The 15,374-nt window shown below is 44.6% G+C and overlaps 1 protein-coding gene across 1 annotated transcript in view; it reads right to left on the bottom strand.

Moving 5' to 3' along the window:
• ISM1 (isthmin 1) overlaps window positions 1-15,374 on the bottom strand; it is a 38,525-nt gene that overhangs the window by 932 nt on the left and 22,219 nt on the right. The window contains exons 3-5 of the mRNA XM_062610664.1: window positions 7,585-7,852; window positions 4,289-4,432; window positions 1,362-1,451 (exon numbers count right to left, since the gene is read on the bottom strand). Coding sequence (XP_062466648.1) covers window positions 1,362-1,451; window positions 4,289-4,432; window positions 7,585-7,852 — 502 coding nt within the window. The remainder of the gene's footprint in view (window positions 1-1,361; window positions 1,452-4,288; window positions 4,433-7,584; window positions 7,853-15,374) is intronic.

Genomic DNA, 15,374 nt, shown 5'->3' with positions numbered 1-15,374 from the left:
ATTAAGCTGCAAGCATCCCCATGCAGCACAAGAGGGTTTACAAACTACTAGGGGTTTACAAGTGACAGAACTGAAATAGGGGAGTCAGGGTGATTTGATGCTGGTCTCCAGTTTGAATCCCTAGACCACTCACCTTGTAAGAGCAGCAGATCCACGTGTTGAAGTTTCTCATGACGCTAGAAATGCCAAGGTGGCAAGCAAGGCCTGGACTGCTTTTTCTGAAGCTCATTATTAAGCCCTAATTTGGTTTTTCCTTTAACTAACAAATACTTTTTCTGTTTGGTCTCAACCTTCCCAAAGGGGTATTTCAAGTAACTGTAGTTCAAACGTGGAGACTGACAGCTGGCCAATGCAGCCAAAAGTGATTCAGATTCTAGAAGGGCACATGTGACATAATATTGGAGTATCTACGTTAGGAGGATTTAATGTCACCAGAGCCATGACTTACACCTGGGATTAAAGAGATTTATAGTAGCATATTTAATACTGGCACTTTATTATTTCACAAGAGTCTGGGGAGAAGCCAGTTAAACATCTCCTACCCAAAGCATTATTCAGCGTGTCTGTATCATGCTACGGGTTTTAAAACTCCCTGCACATCTTGCTCCACACTTACTTAACAGGACTCTGGGGTAAGGCAAAGGCTGGGACCTCAAACTCTTACAGCAAACATCTTTGCAAAATATTTACTTAGTGATCTGTGTCCTGTTTTTTTATCTCCTTAAAGAGTCCTATTGTGCTCTACCACCATAGAAGGGGAGGTGCTGGGTTACATTATTTATTCAGTTAGCCCACATCCAGTGTCAAAGAGTGGCCACACTACGGCTTCGTTGGGGGCATGAAATCAGAACGTTACAGATGTTGAACTGAGTTTTACATAGATCAGTGTTGAGTTATGCCTTATAAAATTGCTCTGGCTAGCCCCACTGCAGAGCACACAGTTATAAAACTGTGCACGCTTGTAAAAGTCACTTGTTTTTTCTCAGCTGTACCTAAAATGCTTTTACACTATCTTCCATTTGACGCTATTTCAGCATAATGCTGAAAATTCAAAGCACAGTGTTTGATTTCCCCCCTCCTCCAGTAGCATGGAGCCTTACAGCCTTTTTCTGAACTAGGACAGAGAACCACCAGTTTATAATGAGAGAAGCAGAGACATTTACTAAGGCTGAAGAGGAGGCAGGTTTTATGGCAGAAGCAAGCTAAGGTTCAGGTCGTAAACTTAAGCAAGATAATAAATGGCCTTTACTACTGACATTTTCAATGGTAAACTCAAAACCTTGGTCCTACTGCAAGAGTCAATCCAGGAAAATCTAAGGAAGTCTCTTATCTACTACTGGAAGAGTGACAAGGCTGCTTACCAACTTCAAACAGCTTGGTAGCATTGAAGTCTTCACTTCCTGCAAGTAAGCTCACTTCTGTGGCAGCTGTGCGGAAGGTATCTTCAATCCCTAAGACAAACACATGTTAGCTGTGATGGTGTTTTCCTATTAAAACACAATGAGATCAACTGCTTCCCTGCCACCCCTCCTTCCCCAGTTCTTCAAGGTGCTTTTGTTCAGCACGGCAGTAACCTGAGGTTGCTGCTCAAAGAGGTGTTTGTTTAAAAGTATAATGGCCATGGAATCTATGAAGTTCAGAGGATAAAGCATTAGCTTAGGCCAAAGGTCAAAGGTTTTCCAGTTGCAGAGCTTAGATTATATTTAAGCAACAAAGTGGTCAGTTATGAACACAGTGCAAGGGCAGTAGTGAGGGAACTGACACTGGTCCTCCTCTTCCTGATGCAAGGCTTGCCAGCCTCTCCCAGTAATTCCAGTTGGAGCTTTGTACACGCTTTACCAAAAGCCACCTAGTCAGCTTTACGTGACCAGCACCTTCTCGAGAACATGGGTCACAAGTTACAAACAAGTGCCCCAACAAGTTACAAACAAGTGCCCCAATGGCAGCTCTAACATCTTGGGCAAAATGTGGTGTCTGAAAAGAGACAGCTTTTGTGCTACTTCTAAAACAGAGACATGCCTGAGGACAGGTAAGTTCACATCCAACCATATATGAAGTAGGAGGAAGAGTGATGCTACTACAAGAAGACTGGTGCTTGTTGGTCTCTCCCAGTCTGGGGAGTTGAAAAGTGTGAGTAGGCATGAGATAAATAACCTCTCCAATCAATCCCATCTCCTACCACCTACAGCAGTTTAATACCAGGATCTTCCAACAGCCTCCAGTTAAGTTTGCTATCAGCACAGAGACAGAGGTCTTGCCAGAAAATGTATTAATTGGTCTTGCCAAAGTAAACATCCTCTCATTGCTGCTTTGGGTAGGCCTACCTACCAGCTCAATGCTTCCCTCATTTCTGTGCCATGCAGCCTTAAAACAAATGTCTCTTCAAAGAAGCATTTGAACAGGTTTGGGGTTTCTTTTTTTGCCTCTCCATTGAATTAAAGACCTCCAAAGAGAGCAGAAAGCTCTTTAATATATGATAACTATATGGTTAATAATGGAGCCTGTTCAGCATCCATCTTCTTGCCAATGAACTTTCTCCTGATCTTTTGAACTGGGGTATAATAGTGGCTTGCAAAGCTTCAAAACAGCCTCAGGCTGCTCTTCAATAAAATTATCATCGGGTTTTGCCTTAACTCCAGCAGTAGATGCAGAATAATAGATACCCAAGAACCCATTACAAGGCATTAATTCACTGCTGGAACTACAAACAGCAGAAGCTGAGCTTTGCCCTTGTAATTTCAAAAATGTCAGCACAGCCTCAAAGAGTGAACATATTTTGCCTGCTTATCGTTGGAGGTCTGTTATATGACATAATATCTCCTTTCAAGTTTGCCACTGTTTCATGCTAGCTGGTAATAAACACTGGAGAGTATAACTGGGGGCTACATGCTCTCTTCTGGAATTAACCCCTTATTATTGCAGGTTTAGGATGCATGAGAGCATCCAGGAGCATTTATCTCCTGAAGTGCTGAGCAGCCATTACCTGGCAATGGATGCGATTGCAACTCACATCTACCTGCGAGTGGGAAACTTCTATCGTTCTCACTGGGGATCCTGTGTCTTCTCTCCAGCACTGCTGACATTTCACTTCCCATCAAAAAACCTGACCTCCAGTTTAAGTATTTCTGCCTTTCTGAGTCATTAAGTAAACTCAGTGAAACGCATACCACCACAGCATGTGTTTTTATTTCTCTCCCATCTCGGGAAGTAACAAAATCGCGCATATCCCATGCATTGTGGCAACTCCTGCATCACTGCATTACACATTTGCCTAAACCCTAACAGGCAGCAGCATTTAAAGAACATCACAGGAAAGTTTTCCATAGCAGCTTTAAATGTTTATGACGTAGGTTTGAGTGCTCAGCCCTGCTTTCACCACTGTGTGATGGTAAGGATGCCTCCGTTACTGGCATTTAAATGCCAATGCCTATAGATGGGTCGGAGCTAAGTTAAGGCTCCTTGGCCATATTTTCTGCATACAGTCAAGCCAAAACTACACATTCCTTCATCCCATTGTGCACAGATGTTGTGGAACCAAACTCTGCTGGTTTATAATTCTCCAATTATCAAGCACTATGTATGGAAACAGAAGTGACATTTCCACCTTAACAATGACTTTCCAGGACAGGAAATCTTGTAGCTTAATGCCCAACGGACCCAAAATCTCTGGAGTGAAATGCAAAGCAGGTATTTGAAGTGGTTGTTTTTTTTTCCACATTAATACACATGCAGTCTTAAAGCAACTCTGTATATATTAGGCACAAAACTTAAAAGCCATAAAGCTGAGGGGGAGCTCTTTGGTCACAAGACAGGCATGCCCACCCGTTGCACAGCAAAACCTGAGCTCACTGAGGTGACAGCACAGCTGTTTTGAAATGCTAGAATTCATACAAATTTGTTTCCATAGAGTAGATTTCACCCCTTGGAATACAAATGTGCTGTGCACAGAGATGACTGCCTCGGAAAAGCCTGTACTTGTCTTTCAAGTGCCAGGGGACAGGGGACTGGATCTAACAGCGCATTACTGCTAGCAAAGAACCTGCCATTTAATGAATGGCCTTGAAAACCAGTGTGGCTCTTCCCACTGGGACTCTTACCTAGCCAGGGAATGAATGGCCCCATGGCTTTGTGGACAGAATGGCTCTCCTGCCCCTTGCCTGCCTCTCCCCACTCCCCAGCTCAGTGGACACAATCACAGCTGGGCCAATGGCTCTCTGGACATCACATCCGAGCCAGTGGCTCTCTGGACATCACAGCTGAGCCAGCAGCTCCCTGGCCATGCTCATACCTGGGCAGTTGGGCCGGTCGCAGGTCCGTGACTCGGTGGCCGTGCAGGCGTACCCACAGGACCTCGTCCTCTTCTGGTTGCCGCTGCCGCAGGTGACGCTGCAGAGGGACCACGGGCTCCAGTCTCCCTTGCCGTCCATGTAATCTGTGTGAGAACAAAGATGAGGAAGGAAATGAAGAAACAAAACTCCTACTGCCCCAAACTACTGTGTAGTGGTTTTTATTAAGCAGGCAAAACAAGAATGGAATCCAGATGTCTCTACCTGAAGCTTGGGCTAAATGCCAGGCGTAAGCCTGCTATTTAAATGGTTTTCACACTTGATGCTCCTCAGGGAAATGCATGCAACATGATTTGAAAAAATATTTCCTTTCTCTTTTGACCTTTTGGCAGCTGAGAACCCTCAGCTGCGGAGCTGGGTCATGAACTAACAGTGCACGTCTATCCACATCATTTCCCTGTGTACAGGAATATGTTTTCTGACCACAGACTAATCAGGCACAGGGTAAATGAGGTTTTCTTTTTTGTCTTTTCAAAACACACAGCAATAGCACAACAATACTCAATTAGTTTTTAGGACACAAGCATGTTGGGCTATGGGAGGCAGAGGGGTATGTGTGAAAACAGCAATTTGTTTTTCAGTCCCTTGAACAGGAAACAGATACTGCAGGAATACTGCTGTGAGTATAGGGAACTGCATAGGCATCTTGCACCCAGAACAGCATGCAATTTGTAGTGTTTCATGTGAATTATTAAATAACATCAAATCTGACTGTTTACTAGCAGGAACCTTCTGAAAACAAAGCATAACTTTATTCTCTTCTGGTAGACAGCCAAGGGCAAACCATACCAAGTCTGCACCACCATAACTCAGTGCCACTGTAAGTACCTAAACACCTTAGAACCTTTGTTTGCAGAGCTACCCGTTGCACATCCCACCTTGTGAAGGCCCTCAAATGGACTCCATGAACCATACACAGTGTTCTTGCCTTCTCACTGGCCTCCCCTGCTTGAGCATGATCTCTTGCTAGGGAATGTCTGGCTTAATGGATTTCTCTGCAGCCTACAGGAGATACTGGGCTGACCCTATGATCATAAGTCGCAGCCTTTGCTCACTGGGGTTAAAGCAGCACTGGCAGCAAAGCAAAACTGGGCTTAGTGACTCTGAGCCAGCCCTGCTCTATTGCTATAAGCAGGATTTGTATGTAGAGGCAAGAGCCAGGGACAGACCCCTGCATGCACTGGCCTCTGGGCTGCATGTGATTCCCACTCCCCCCTCACTGCCATGCTGTCTGTGGGCTTCCTGAGCTGGTTAGTAGAACACGTAACTTGATTTGTACCATATGTAATGACTGATGACAACTCTGTGGGGTGCTATTAAACATTTATTGCCAGGAGTATGGCAAGGTTATATATCTCACTCGCAGCAAGCTGCCTAGATGTGAGCTCCTCGTGGCTGGGACCTCGTGTGCTTTTCCTCCTTTTCTTACATGGCTGCCAATCGGGAAGCCACCACACTGGCATCAGGTGTCCATGGTGGATGGGAGCATGGTTAATGCTTGTACGCAAAGACCCAAAATCCTGGGAGGACAAGGGAAACAGAGCCATGAAGCGATGGGTGGTACTAGCATAAAAGCCTCATACAGGTAGGATCTGCTGCTAGGACAAGGAAGGGGTGATGGGTTCAGACTTAAACAGGAAAGATTTAGGTTAGATATAAGGAAGAAGTTCTTCACTATGAGGGTGGTGAGGCACTGCCTCACAGGCTGCCCAAGGAAGCTGTGAATGCCCCATCCCTGGCAGTGTTCAAGGCCAGGCTGGATGAGTCTTGGAGCAACCTGCTCTAGTGTGAGGTGTCCCTGCCCATGGCAGGGGGTTGGAACTGGATGACCTTAAGGTCCTTTCCAACCCAAACCATTCTGTGTTCATAGGATTCTATGATCCTCCTGGCCAAGGCCAATGGCACATGACATTTTAGGTTAGTTCACGAAGGCCAGGAGTCTTCTCCGATCAGTAGGGTGCTCTGGTGTACAGCAGAGAGCTCCGGGACAATTTCTAGGCCTACCTACCTAGTGTTTATACTGCAGTGTGAAACACAGAGTATCTGCTGTTAAATATACATTAGGGTTTCAGCTGGAGCACAACCTGTTCTTCCCATTTTTAGATCTGTAATCATAGAATCATAGAATAGTTAGGGTTGGAAAGGACCTTAAGATCATCTAGTTCCAACCCCCCTGCTGTAATGCTTATTAATGTTTTTCTACCACAATTATTTGCAAAAGCAATTTTATTTTACCTGCCTAATATATGAATTCTTGGCAATAAAGTGTGCCCACAAATAAATGCAGGTGCAGAAAGAAAGGACAGACTCTAATCTTCTGGCCACAAAATGTAATACATATGTATGTGTTTAAACACGCGATTCCATGAGAAGTCTCTTTCAATTGTTAAGGCTCTAGGACTGCAAGATAACCAAAAGAGGGGAAAAACGAGACTGAAGCAGTGCACGAGAGCCACTCTGCAGTACTTAGGGAATGCCATAGAATTGCCAGGGTAAAAGTACTGTGGCTTCGAAGCCCTGCTCTAACAACATCTGGGTTTACATTTACATACACCTTGAATATGAGAGTCTCTGCGCTACCTGTGAGCACCTATTAGTTCACCTCCCTTGAGTCATTCCCATGCGGGCAGTTACAGCCCGCTGGGGCAGTGAGTGACTGTAGCTCCCCTCTGTTTCTAGTTTCCGCAGCTGTTTCACGCAACAAGCTGAAAACAATTGTTTTCACCATGACACATCTGGAAGAGAATTGCACACGCAAATACACAATGTTCCTGCTGCATATGCCACTCCCCACGCATGCACCAACATAATTCATCTTATTTGTGTATCCACCAAATACTACCATGTCTTAGATCTCGCTCATTTATCCAATAATTACATTTGGGCTCCCAGACCACCGCACAACTCTAAATTTGTACTTCTCCTTACTCTAAAAATAAATGCGAAACCTTGTTTCCTTTGCTTTTAAAAAAAGTACACTTAGGACTAAAAAAAGGTCCTTTTATGGGATAACTGGTATGATTTTCAAGATTATAGACTTACCAGTGGAATGCAGCTACCACAGTACAGCCTGTGCATCTGCACAGCTTCGTATTTAAAAGCTGATGAACAAAAGCCACATGCTGAAAAACCCTGTTTTGCTTGGCACGCTCTCAGCGATGCCTCGCCATTCTCATTTCCCCCAAACTCGTTTTTACAATCCCAAGATGCCCATACGAGGCCTGGAATGCAAACTTACCATACTCTGGCTGCTCCTTGGACTCAAATGTCCGGTGACTGGGTGCATGACTATCCCACCCACCGAGAGGGTTTAGGAAGTTGCTGTCCTCAGTAGTGCTGTCGTACTTGTAGTCCTGGTCACCGCTGCTCATGCGAGTCAAGGTGGAGGACCTTTGCCACCAGTTTCTCCATTCAGGCGATGGGACTGGCCAGCTAGGCTTGCTGCTCTCTTTCTGCAGATCCTTGTCCGTCTCGGTGTCAGGGCCATCCACCACTTCAATGGTAACCTATGGGATTCAAAACAGACCAGCCTTTCTGTCAGTGTCTCCTCCTAGTCAGTGGGAAACTTTCTATACAGTGAAGACAAGTGACTGGTGTTGCCCTGCAAAAGGGCTGTGTTATCCTGTAGGGTTCACATGTTGTAAACCATATGTGGGTTACTGAGCCCAGAGATATGCAGCGGCTGAATGATTCCTTCTGCTACCTCTGCTGAATCAGACCTTGGAACAAAGGCTAGGAAAAACCCTGCTCAAAAGAATAACCCATGCTGTGCCCAAAAGATTTGCAGGAGAATTTGCTGCCTTAAGGGGAAAAGATGTTTAAAGCCAAACATACATGACCAGGAAAAAGAAACCTAAATCTGATACTCTTGTTACGTTGAGGCTCATTTTGAAGCAAGCATGAAGCACACCAGTGTGCAGAACCCGTTTCAAGGACCTGGACTGGCTCAAGATAGGGCTGAGTAAGACCAGAAGTGCAGATGTGGAAGATGCAGAGCGCAGGGTCTGCCTTGCCTTGCAGCAGCTCAGCCCAGCCCCTTGCATGGCCCATCCTGTGGCACCAGTGCTTCCACCACATCACGGGTGGGCTGTCACCCAGCATGTGAGACCACACGCTGCCGTGATGAGAGCCAGCAGCTCTTCCAGCCATCGCTGAGTAAGTCACTGCTAAGCCCTCTGAAGTAGGTCCTCCTTATGTGTACAATGATACACAACTTGTTCACAGTTCCTATAGAAGCCCAGAGCCAAGACTCAAGGCTTGCTGCCCAATTCTCTCACAGACACATGAATGTAAATATAATTGAGCACAGGAATACCCCTTGATTACTCCTTCTCTGTGTCAAACAATGTGTAATTATGGAACTCTTGGATAAATACCGTGTGCATATAGGTGGCTATTTAGGTAGAAATAGGAACTAGGCATCAGAAACTCCAGCTCTGTGAGTCATGCAAGCATTGTGTGGCCAGAGAGAAATCATAAGTGCACTGATGCTTCGTGCTAATGTATGTGGTTCAGTGATTACAATGGACTGGCTAAACAACCATGATACAGCACTGACTATCAGAGAGATCTATAAGGTCTAATATAGGCACAGATGTATTCTTCATTGTTTACAGATTTAGAAAGCAGTATTTCAGGACATTACCCCATGAAAATTGGGTTGTCTAAAACCAGGAATAACAGAATAATGTTGTTATACTAAAAAACAGTTACCCAGCTCTATGGATTTGCATTGTGGATTAAAGGTTTCATTTTATACAGTTATTATTAGCAACATCACAAGACACACACATAAAGAAGAAAGAAAAGAGTGTCCATGTTTCTTCAGCTACCTGTGCACCACAGAGGAGTGTGATATAGACAAAACCCAGAACTGCTGCCATGGCTTCGGAGCTGCCAACACAGCTGCACAGACAATGCCCACACATCCTTTTTTGGAGAGAGGGGATTTTGCATCTATTTCATGCTTTGCATTTGACCATAGACCAAGCCATTGAAATGAAATGACTCTGAGGCTACTAAGAAGCTCCACTGGGAGAAAGAGCAAGAGCGAGGGAAAGTGCAGTTGTCTGCCTAATAGCATCTTTACACAAAAGATATTTTACTCCCAGGCTAAATATGGACTTGGAATGATTACTTCATTAAACCTCAGTTTCTACAGACCAAGAATTAAAATGGATTTCATAAGTTTGAAGACATGAGGGTTTGTTCAGGGACTCAAAAGTGTTGCATCTATCCAAGGAAAACAGGGTTTTCACAATAAGTGAAAGGAAACTGTTACTGAGCGGTCGCAAGGCTTTAGTACTGCCCATGTGAAAATTAGTAGGACTTCAGTATTGTAGTAGCAAGTATATTTAAGACCACATTAACTCTGTAAGCAATAACTCAGCAGAGTGGAAAAAACCCAAAAGCAACACAAGCCCAAACAAAAAAACCCAAAGCAAACAAAACCTCATAAAAACGGCGGGGGGCACTTGATAACCATTCCATTTGCTTTGGAAATCTGTGGTTATGTGATAGTCAACCAGCGTGAACTCACTTTGCTTCAGGCAGGTATGGTTTGAAAAACCATAGGGATTTGATTTGAAATCCTTATTCAGGATGCCAGGTCAGTTTAAGCAAAAGAGGGTTTGTAGGGACAGAGACACTCCTGCTGAGCTTTGTGCTGCACAGGGGAAGAGAGGCAGGTGTAACACACAAGCTTCCAGCACCGTTAGACCTCACCAGACCTCCAACAGCACTGCCACTAACTCACTTTCAAGATGTGTCTGTGCAATCAGATATCCCTCTTCAGTCTGCTTTTACTACCAAAGAGGCTTATTGCAGAGGCCGTTAAAGTGAGTTTCCCAACACGCTGCCCATTTAAAAACTGAACATAACCAAAGCAAAATCCAATGCTGACACACATCTATATTCCTCTCTCTGCTGTTTTAAGCTTTGATTACTGAGTTATTCGTTTAAATTGCAGCATAAAAAACACAGAGTGAAGGAAACTCTATAAAGAAACTTGGGATTGCCTGAACTGCCACTCCTGGAGATGAAAAACAAAGGCAGCTTCAGTTGACTGTAAATCTGTGTGTTTCAGGGACTCAGCCCCATTTGTGTCCAATGGACTTTCCAGAAGCAGGGAGGAAATCAGTGAGTAAGCCTTGTAGTCCCCCCATAGTATGAGCCAAAGTTAGGGCAGAGGGAAGAGAAGAGGCTGCTCCGGGTGAGCTATTGCTCCCTATCCCAGCCTGAAATCCTGAAAATCCAGTATTCGCTGGATTCATCCCAGTCCTTACAGACAGACTTAACATTAGCCCATGACTGCACATACATGGTACATGTACCTGACACACAAACACGTGTCTTGTTTGATCGGTTTCCACACTGGGGGTTGTTTATAGAAAGGAAAAAAGTAATCAGATCTAGAGTAGTTAAAACCAGGCATTTAAAGCAGCTCTGGAAAAGCTTTCACGCTGTGTAACGACTCCAACAAAAACATGTTCTCTCAAAAATTAAGAAATAGATCTGGTTTAGGACTTCTATCTTGGAGATTGTTTAAAAAACTTCTTTTCCTCTGATTTTTTCCTCCAGTGATTATCAAAACTATAGAGATTATTTACTTTTTTTTTTCTCAAGCTTCCAAAAATGTCTGTGGTAACATGGTCCTGGTCTAAATCCACAGTCATCTCCAGAAGTATTCAAACCTAAAATGAAGTCACTTCTTCTATGGCTGTGTGCGCTACAGATTATGATGTTCCTCTAAAAATGGTTAAAAACAATTGGCATAGGTACATTAGAACAACAGATTTGCAGTCACCTTCTAACGAAACAAATGGATCAAGCACAGATGTCTTGAGACACCAACATCCAAGTTTCTCCTGGCCAAAACTATACAGAAGATAAATATATCCCTGCCTGTTGGAGTGCACGAAAAGTTCAGTGTACTTCATCCTGTTTACTGAGACAATGTTTCTGAATTCCCTTTAATGGCATAAACATTGCCCTGAGCAACTGGAAGACCATGCTTCAGGAAGAACTACATAGAATCATAGAATCATAGAATCGTTAAGGTTGGAAAGGACCTTAAGATCATCTAGTTCCAACCACCCTGCCATGGGCAGGGACACCTCACACTGAACCATCTCACCCAAGGCCTTGTCCAACCTGGTCTTGAACGCTGCCAGGGATGGAGCATTCACAACCTCCCTGGGCAACCCATTCCAGTGCCTCACCACCCTAACAGGAAAGAATTTCCTCCTTATATCCAACCTAAACTTCCCCCGTTTAAGTTTGAACCCATTACCCCTTGTCCTGTCACTACAGTCCCTAATGAAGAGTCCCTCCCCAGCATCCCTATAGGCCCCCTTCAGATACTGGAAGGCTGCTATGAGGTCTCCGTGCAGCCTTCTCTTCTCCAGGCTGAACAGCCCCAACTTCCTCATCCTGTCTTCATACGAGAGGTGCTCCAGTCCCTTGATCATCCTTGTGGCCTCCTCTGGATTTGTTCCAACAGTTCCATGTCCTTTTTATGTTGAGGACACCAGAACTGCACACAATGCTCCAGGTGAGGTCTCAGGAGAGCAGAGTAGAGGGGCAGGATCACCTCCTTCGACCTGCTGGTCACGCTCCTTTTGATGCAGCCCAGGATACGGTTGCTTTCTGGGCTGTGAGTGCACACTAAAGCCGGCTCATGTTCATTTTCTCATCCACCAGCACCCCCCAAGTCCTTCTCCACAGGGCTGCTCTGAATCTCTTCTCTGCCCAACCTGTAGCTGTGCCTGGGATTGCTCCGACCCAGGTGTAGGACCTTGCACTTGGCATGGTTAAACTTCATGAGGTTGGCATCAGCCCACCTCACAAGTGTGTCAAGGTCCCTCTGGGTGGCATTCCTTCCCTCCAGCGTATCAACCGAACCACACAGCTTGGTGTCATCGGCAAACTTGCTGAGGGCGCACTCAATCCCACTGTCCATGTCAGCGACAAAGATGTTGAACAAGACCGGTCCCAACACCGATCCCTGAGGGACACCACTCGTTACTGGTCTCCAGCCGGACATGGAGCCATTGACCACAACTCTTTGTGTGTGGCCGTCCAGCCAGTTCTTTATCCACCGAGTGGTCCATCCATGAAATTGATGTCTCTCCAACTTAGAGACAAGGATGTCGTGTGGGACAGTGTCGAACGCTTTACACAAGTCCAGGCAGATGACATCAACTGCTCTACCCTGTCCATCAGTTCTGTAGCCCCATCATAGAAGGCCATTTATGCTAAAGCATAAAATGCCACTTGAAATGATGGGTGATATTACAAGGCTAGAATGCCTTAGTTAGACCAGTAAGGGTTGTCCCGATCTTGCACACAAAAAGTCACATTGCATTTGGATTACTGCAGCTCCAACTGTTGTTTCTGAAGTTTTCCCTAGAAGACAGTCCACTGTACTTATATTTGATTGTCACCTGATAAATACAGTATTATCTGGGAGCATGTTAACTGTCATAATTCCTGTGACGGTGTTCTGATATAGATTGATATTTAGATTGGCTATAAGGAGGAAATTCTTTCCTGTTAGGGTGGTGAGGCACTGGAATGGGTTGCCCAGGGAGGTTGTGAATGCTCCATCCCTGGCAGTGTTCAAGACCAGGTTGGACAAGGCCTTGGGTGAGATGGTTTAGTGTGAGGTGTCCCTGTGCATGGCAGGGGGGCTGGAACTAGATGATCTTAAGGTCCTTTCCAACCCTAACTATTCTATGATTCTATGATATCTACCACTTCCTGAAAGAGCACACAACCAGAGCATGATACAGCAATTGCCATCTCATGGGAAAACAAGAGAAGGAATGGGCATAAGGAGAGCCCATTGGAATATCTTTTCAACCTGCTTTTCAGGCTGTGGTTCATGCCTGTTTACTAGGGTTTTTAAAATTTCCAGGTATAATTTCCCTTAAAAAAATGTTATTTTTGGTCTACGTAGGTTTGTACTAGTAGAAACAAAAAGAAGTCGTGGGCCTTCGAGAAGTAAATGTGGCCATTGTGCTAGATCAACACACACAGGCTTTTTTCTCCTTTCCAATCTCACAGTCTTAAGAGGACTCTCAAATTAACAACACCAGGGTTGTAATTTACAGAGCCTGAAGCCATTGTGCAAAAGGCAAAATGAGCATCGATTCGGCTCTCACCTGCCAAACAGCTGATGAGAAATGTGCAAGTCAACAACTGGCATTATTTCCATTCAGGTCAGTGCAGTACTGTTTAAAGAGAAAGAATTCACTGTAATCCTGGGTTTCCCAACAGAGTAAGCCACCTTTTAGGAAAAGAAATAAACTTTCACTGACTCCGTAATGAACTAATGGGAGTTGTATCTCCACGAGGCCTGACCTGCTCCAGGACTGTCAACCAGGAGCTTAAAGCAGCTTTGCATATCCCTTTCAATGCACATAAGTAAGCAGAGTAAACATAACGCAGAACTTAGGGAGCCTGTTTCAGAACGAGTTGATCTTGTGCACAAGAGCTCTGGGATTAATGTTGCCCAATGCTTCCCAGTTTACAGGACGAGGCTTCCCAGTTCTCAGAGTCCAGCAACTCTGCTGACATGTGTTCCAAGATCAGGTGGTGGAAAAAGAGGTCACAGCAGAAAGCACTTCCTATAAAGACAATCCAGAGAAATGTTTCCATTTATCTCTTCCCTGGGTCTAAACATTAAACGCTGTTACCAATCAGAGAAGGTTGTTTTTTCCCCTTGCCTTCCTCTGTGGTTTACATACTGTTCAAACAATGATGTTACACTGTTTACCTCATGCCACAATCTGGGGCCCCTATACTTCCCTGCCTTCCTTTCCTAAGGCTTTCTGGAAGGCTTGTCCTAGTGTGAGGGATGTACACAGTCAGCACATGTTGAGCACGTTTACTACCTTGGCCCATCAAATATTGGCCGTGCCGTTGATACAAATCTGTTCAACTTCTTAACATTGTAAGCCATCTATGATGCAATGGAGGGTCACTGGAGACAGCTTGCACTCGCCTGAACACAGAATCACAGAACAGTTTGAGCTGGAAGGGACATTAAAGTTCATCCATTTCTGACCCCCTACCACAGGCAGGGATACCTTCCACTAGACCAGGCTGATCCAAGCCCGTCCAACCTGGCCTTGAACACTGCCAGGGATGGGGCAGCCACAGCTTCTATGGGCAACCTGTGCTAGCGCCTCAGCACCCTCACAGGGAAGAATTTCTTCCTAATGTCTAATCTCAATCTTCCTTCTGTCAGGTTAAAGCCATTCTCCCTTGTCCTGTCACTACAGGCCCTTGTAAAAAGTCCCTCTCCAGATTTCTTGTCAGCCCCTTTAGGTATTGGAAGACTCTTACAAGATTTCCCCCGAGCCTTCTCTTTTCCAGCTGAATAATCCCAACCCTCTCAGCCTGTCTCCACAGGAGAGGTGCTCCAGCCCTCTGATCATGTTGCTCTCTCACCAACAGATTTATTGTATCTTTATGTACATACTTCTTAGACATATCAAAAGAATGGTAATTTTGTGGGCTGGGGAACTATACGAAGCCAGGAATTAATTTAACCAGAAAACCAGTTCTGTTAGTGTATTGTTTTTATAAGTACATCTTAGGCAGAACAACATTTCACGTTATTGTTTTGGTTAAAAAAGACTGCTTATTAATGCCAATTTTGCTTTAAGGCTCTGAATTAAAAACAAATCACTCATTTTTTCCTCTTGCTAATCCTTGAAGTTTCAAGATGCAAGTGGCTTGTAAGAGGCCATTCCAAACCCAAGAACAGTTTGAGGAATAACAAAGTTTCTTGCAGTCAACTTTTTTTTTCTTAACTCCAGGCAGCTGCTGCAGAGATTAAATTTGAGTCTTGGTTCCATACTGAGGACCACGTTTTGAGGCGAAACTTAAAGACTTGCTGTCTTATAAACTTTGGGGATGGTTGCGTTTTCTAATAGCATGCCAAAAGAGATGCTCTTCGCAAACAACGTTTGCAAGAGAGAATTGAAAACAGAATTTAAAATGCCCATTTAATATCGACAA

The sequence above is a fragment of the Pezoporus occidentalis genome, unplaced genomic scaffold, assembly GCF_034315485.1.
Source record: "Pezoporus occidentalis ecotype Australia unplaced genomic scaffold, CSIRO_AGI_Poc_V1 ctg10, whole genome shotgun sequence".
In the NCBI taxonomy this organism is placed as follows: Eukaryota; Metazoa; Chordata; class Aves; order Psittaciformes; family Psittacidae; genus Pezoporus; species Pezoporus occidentalis.
The sequence above is the reverse complement of the archived record's forward strand: the minus strand, read 5'-3'. Positions and strand labels throughout refer to the sequence as shown.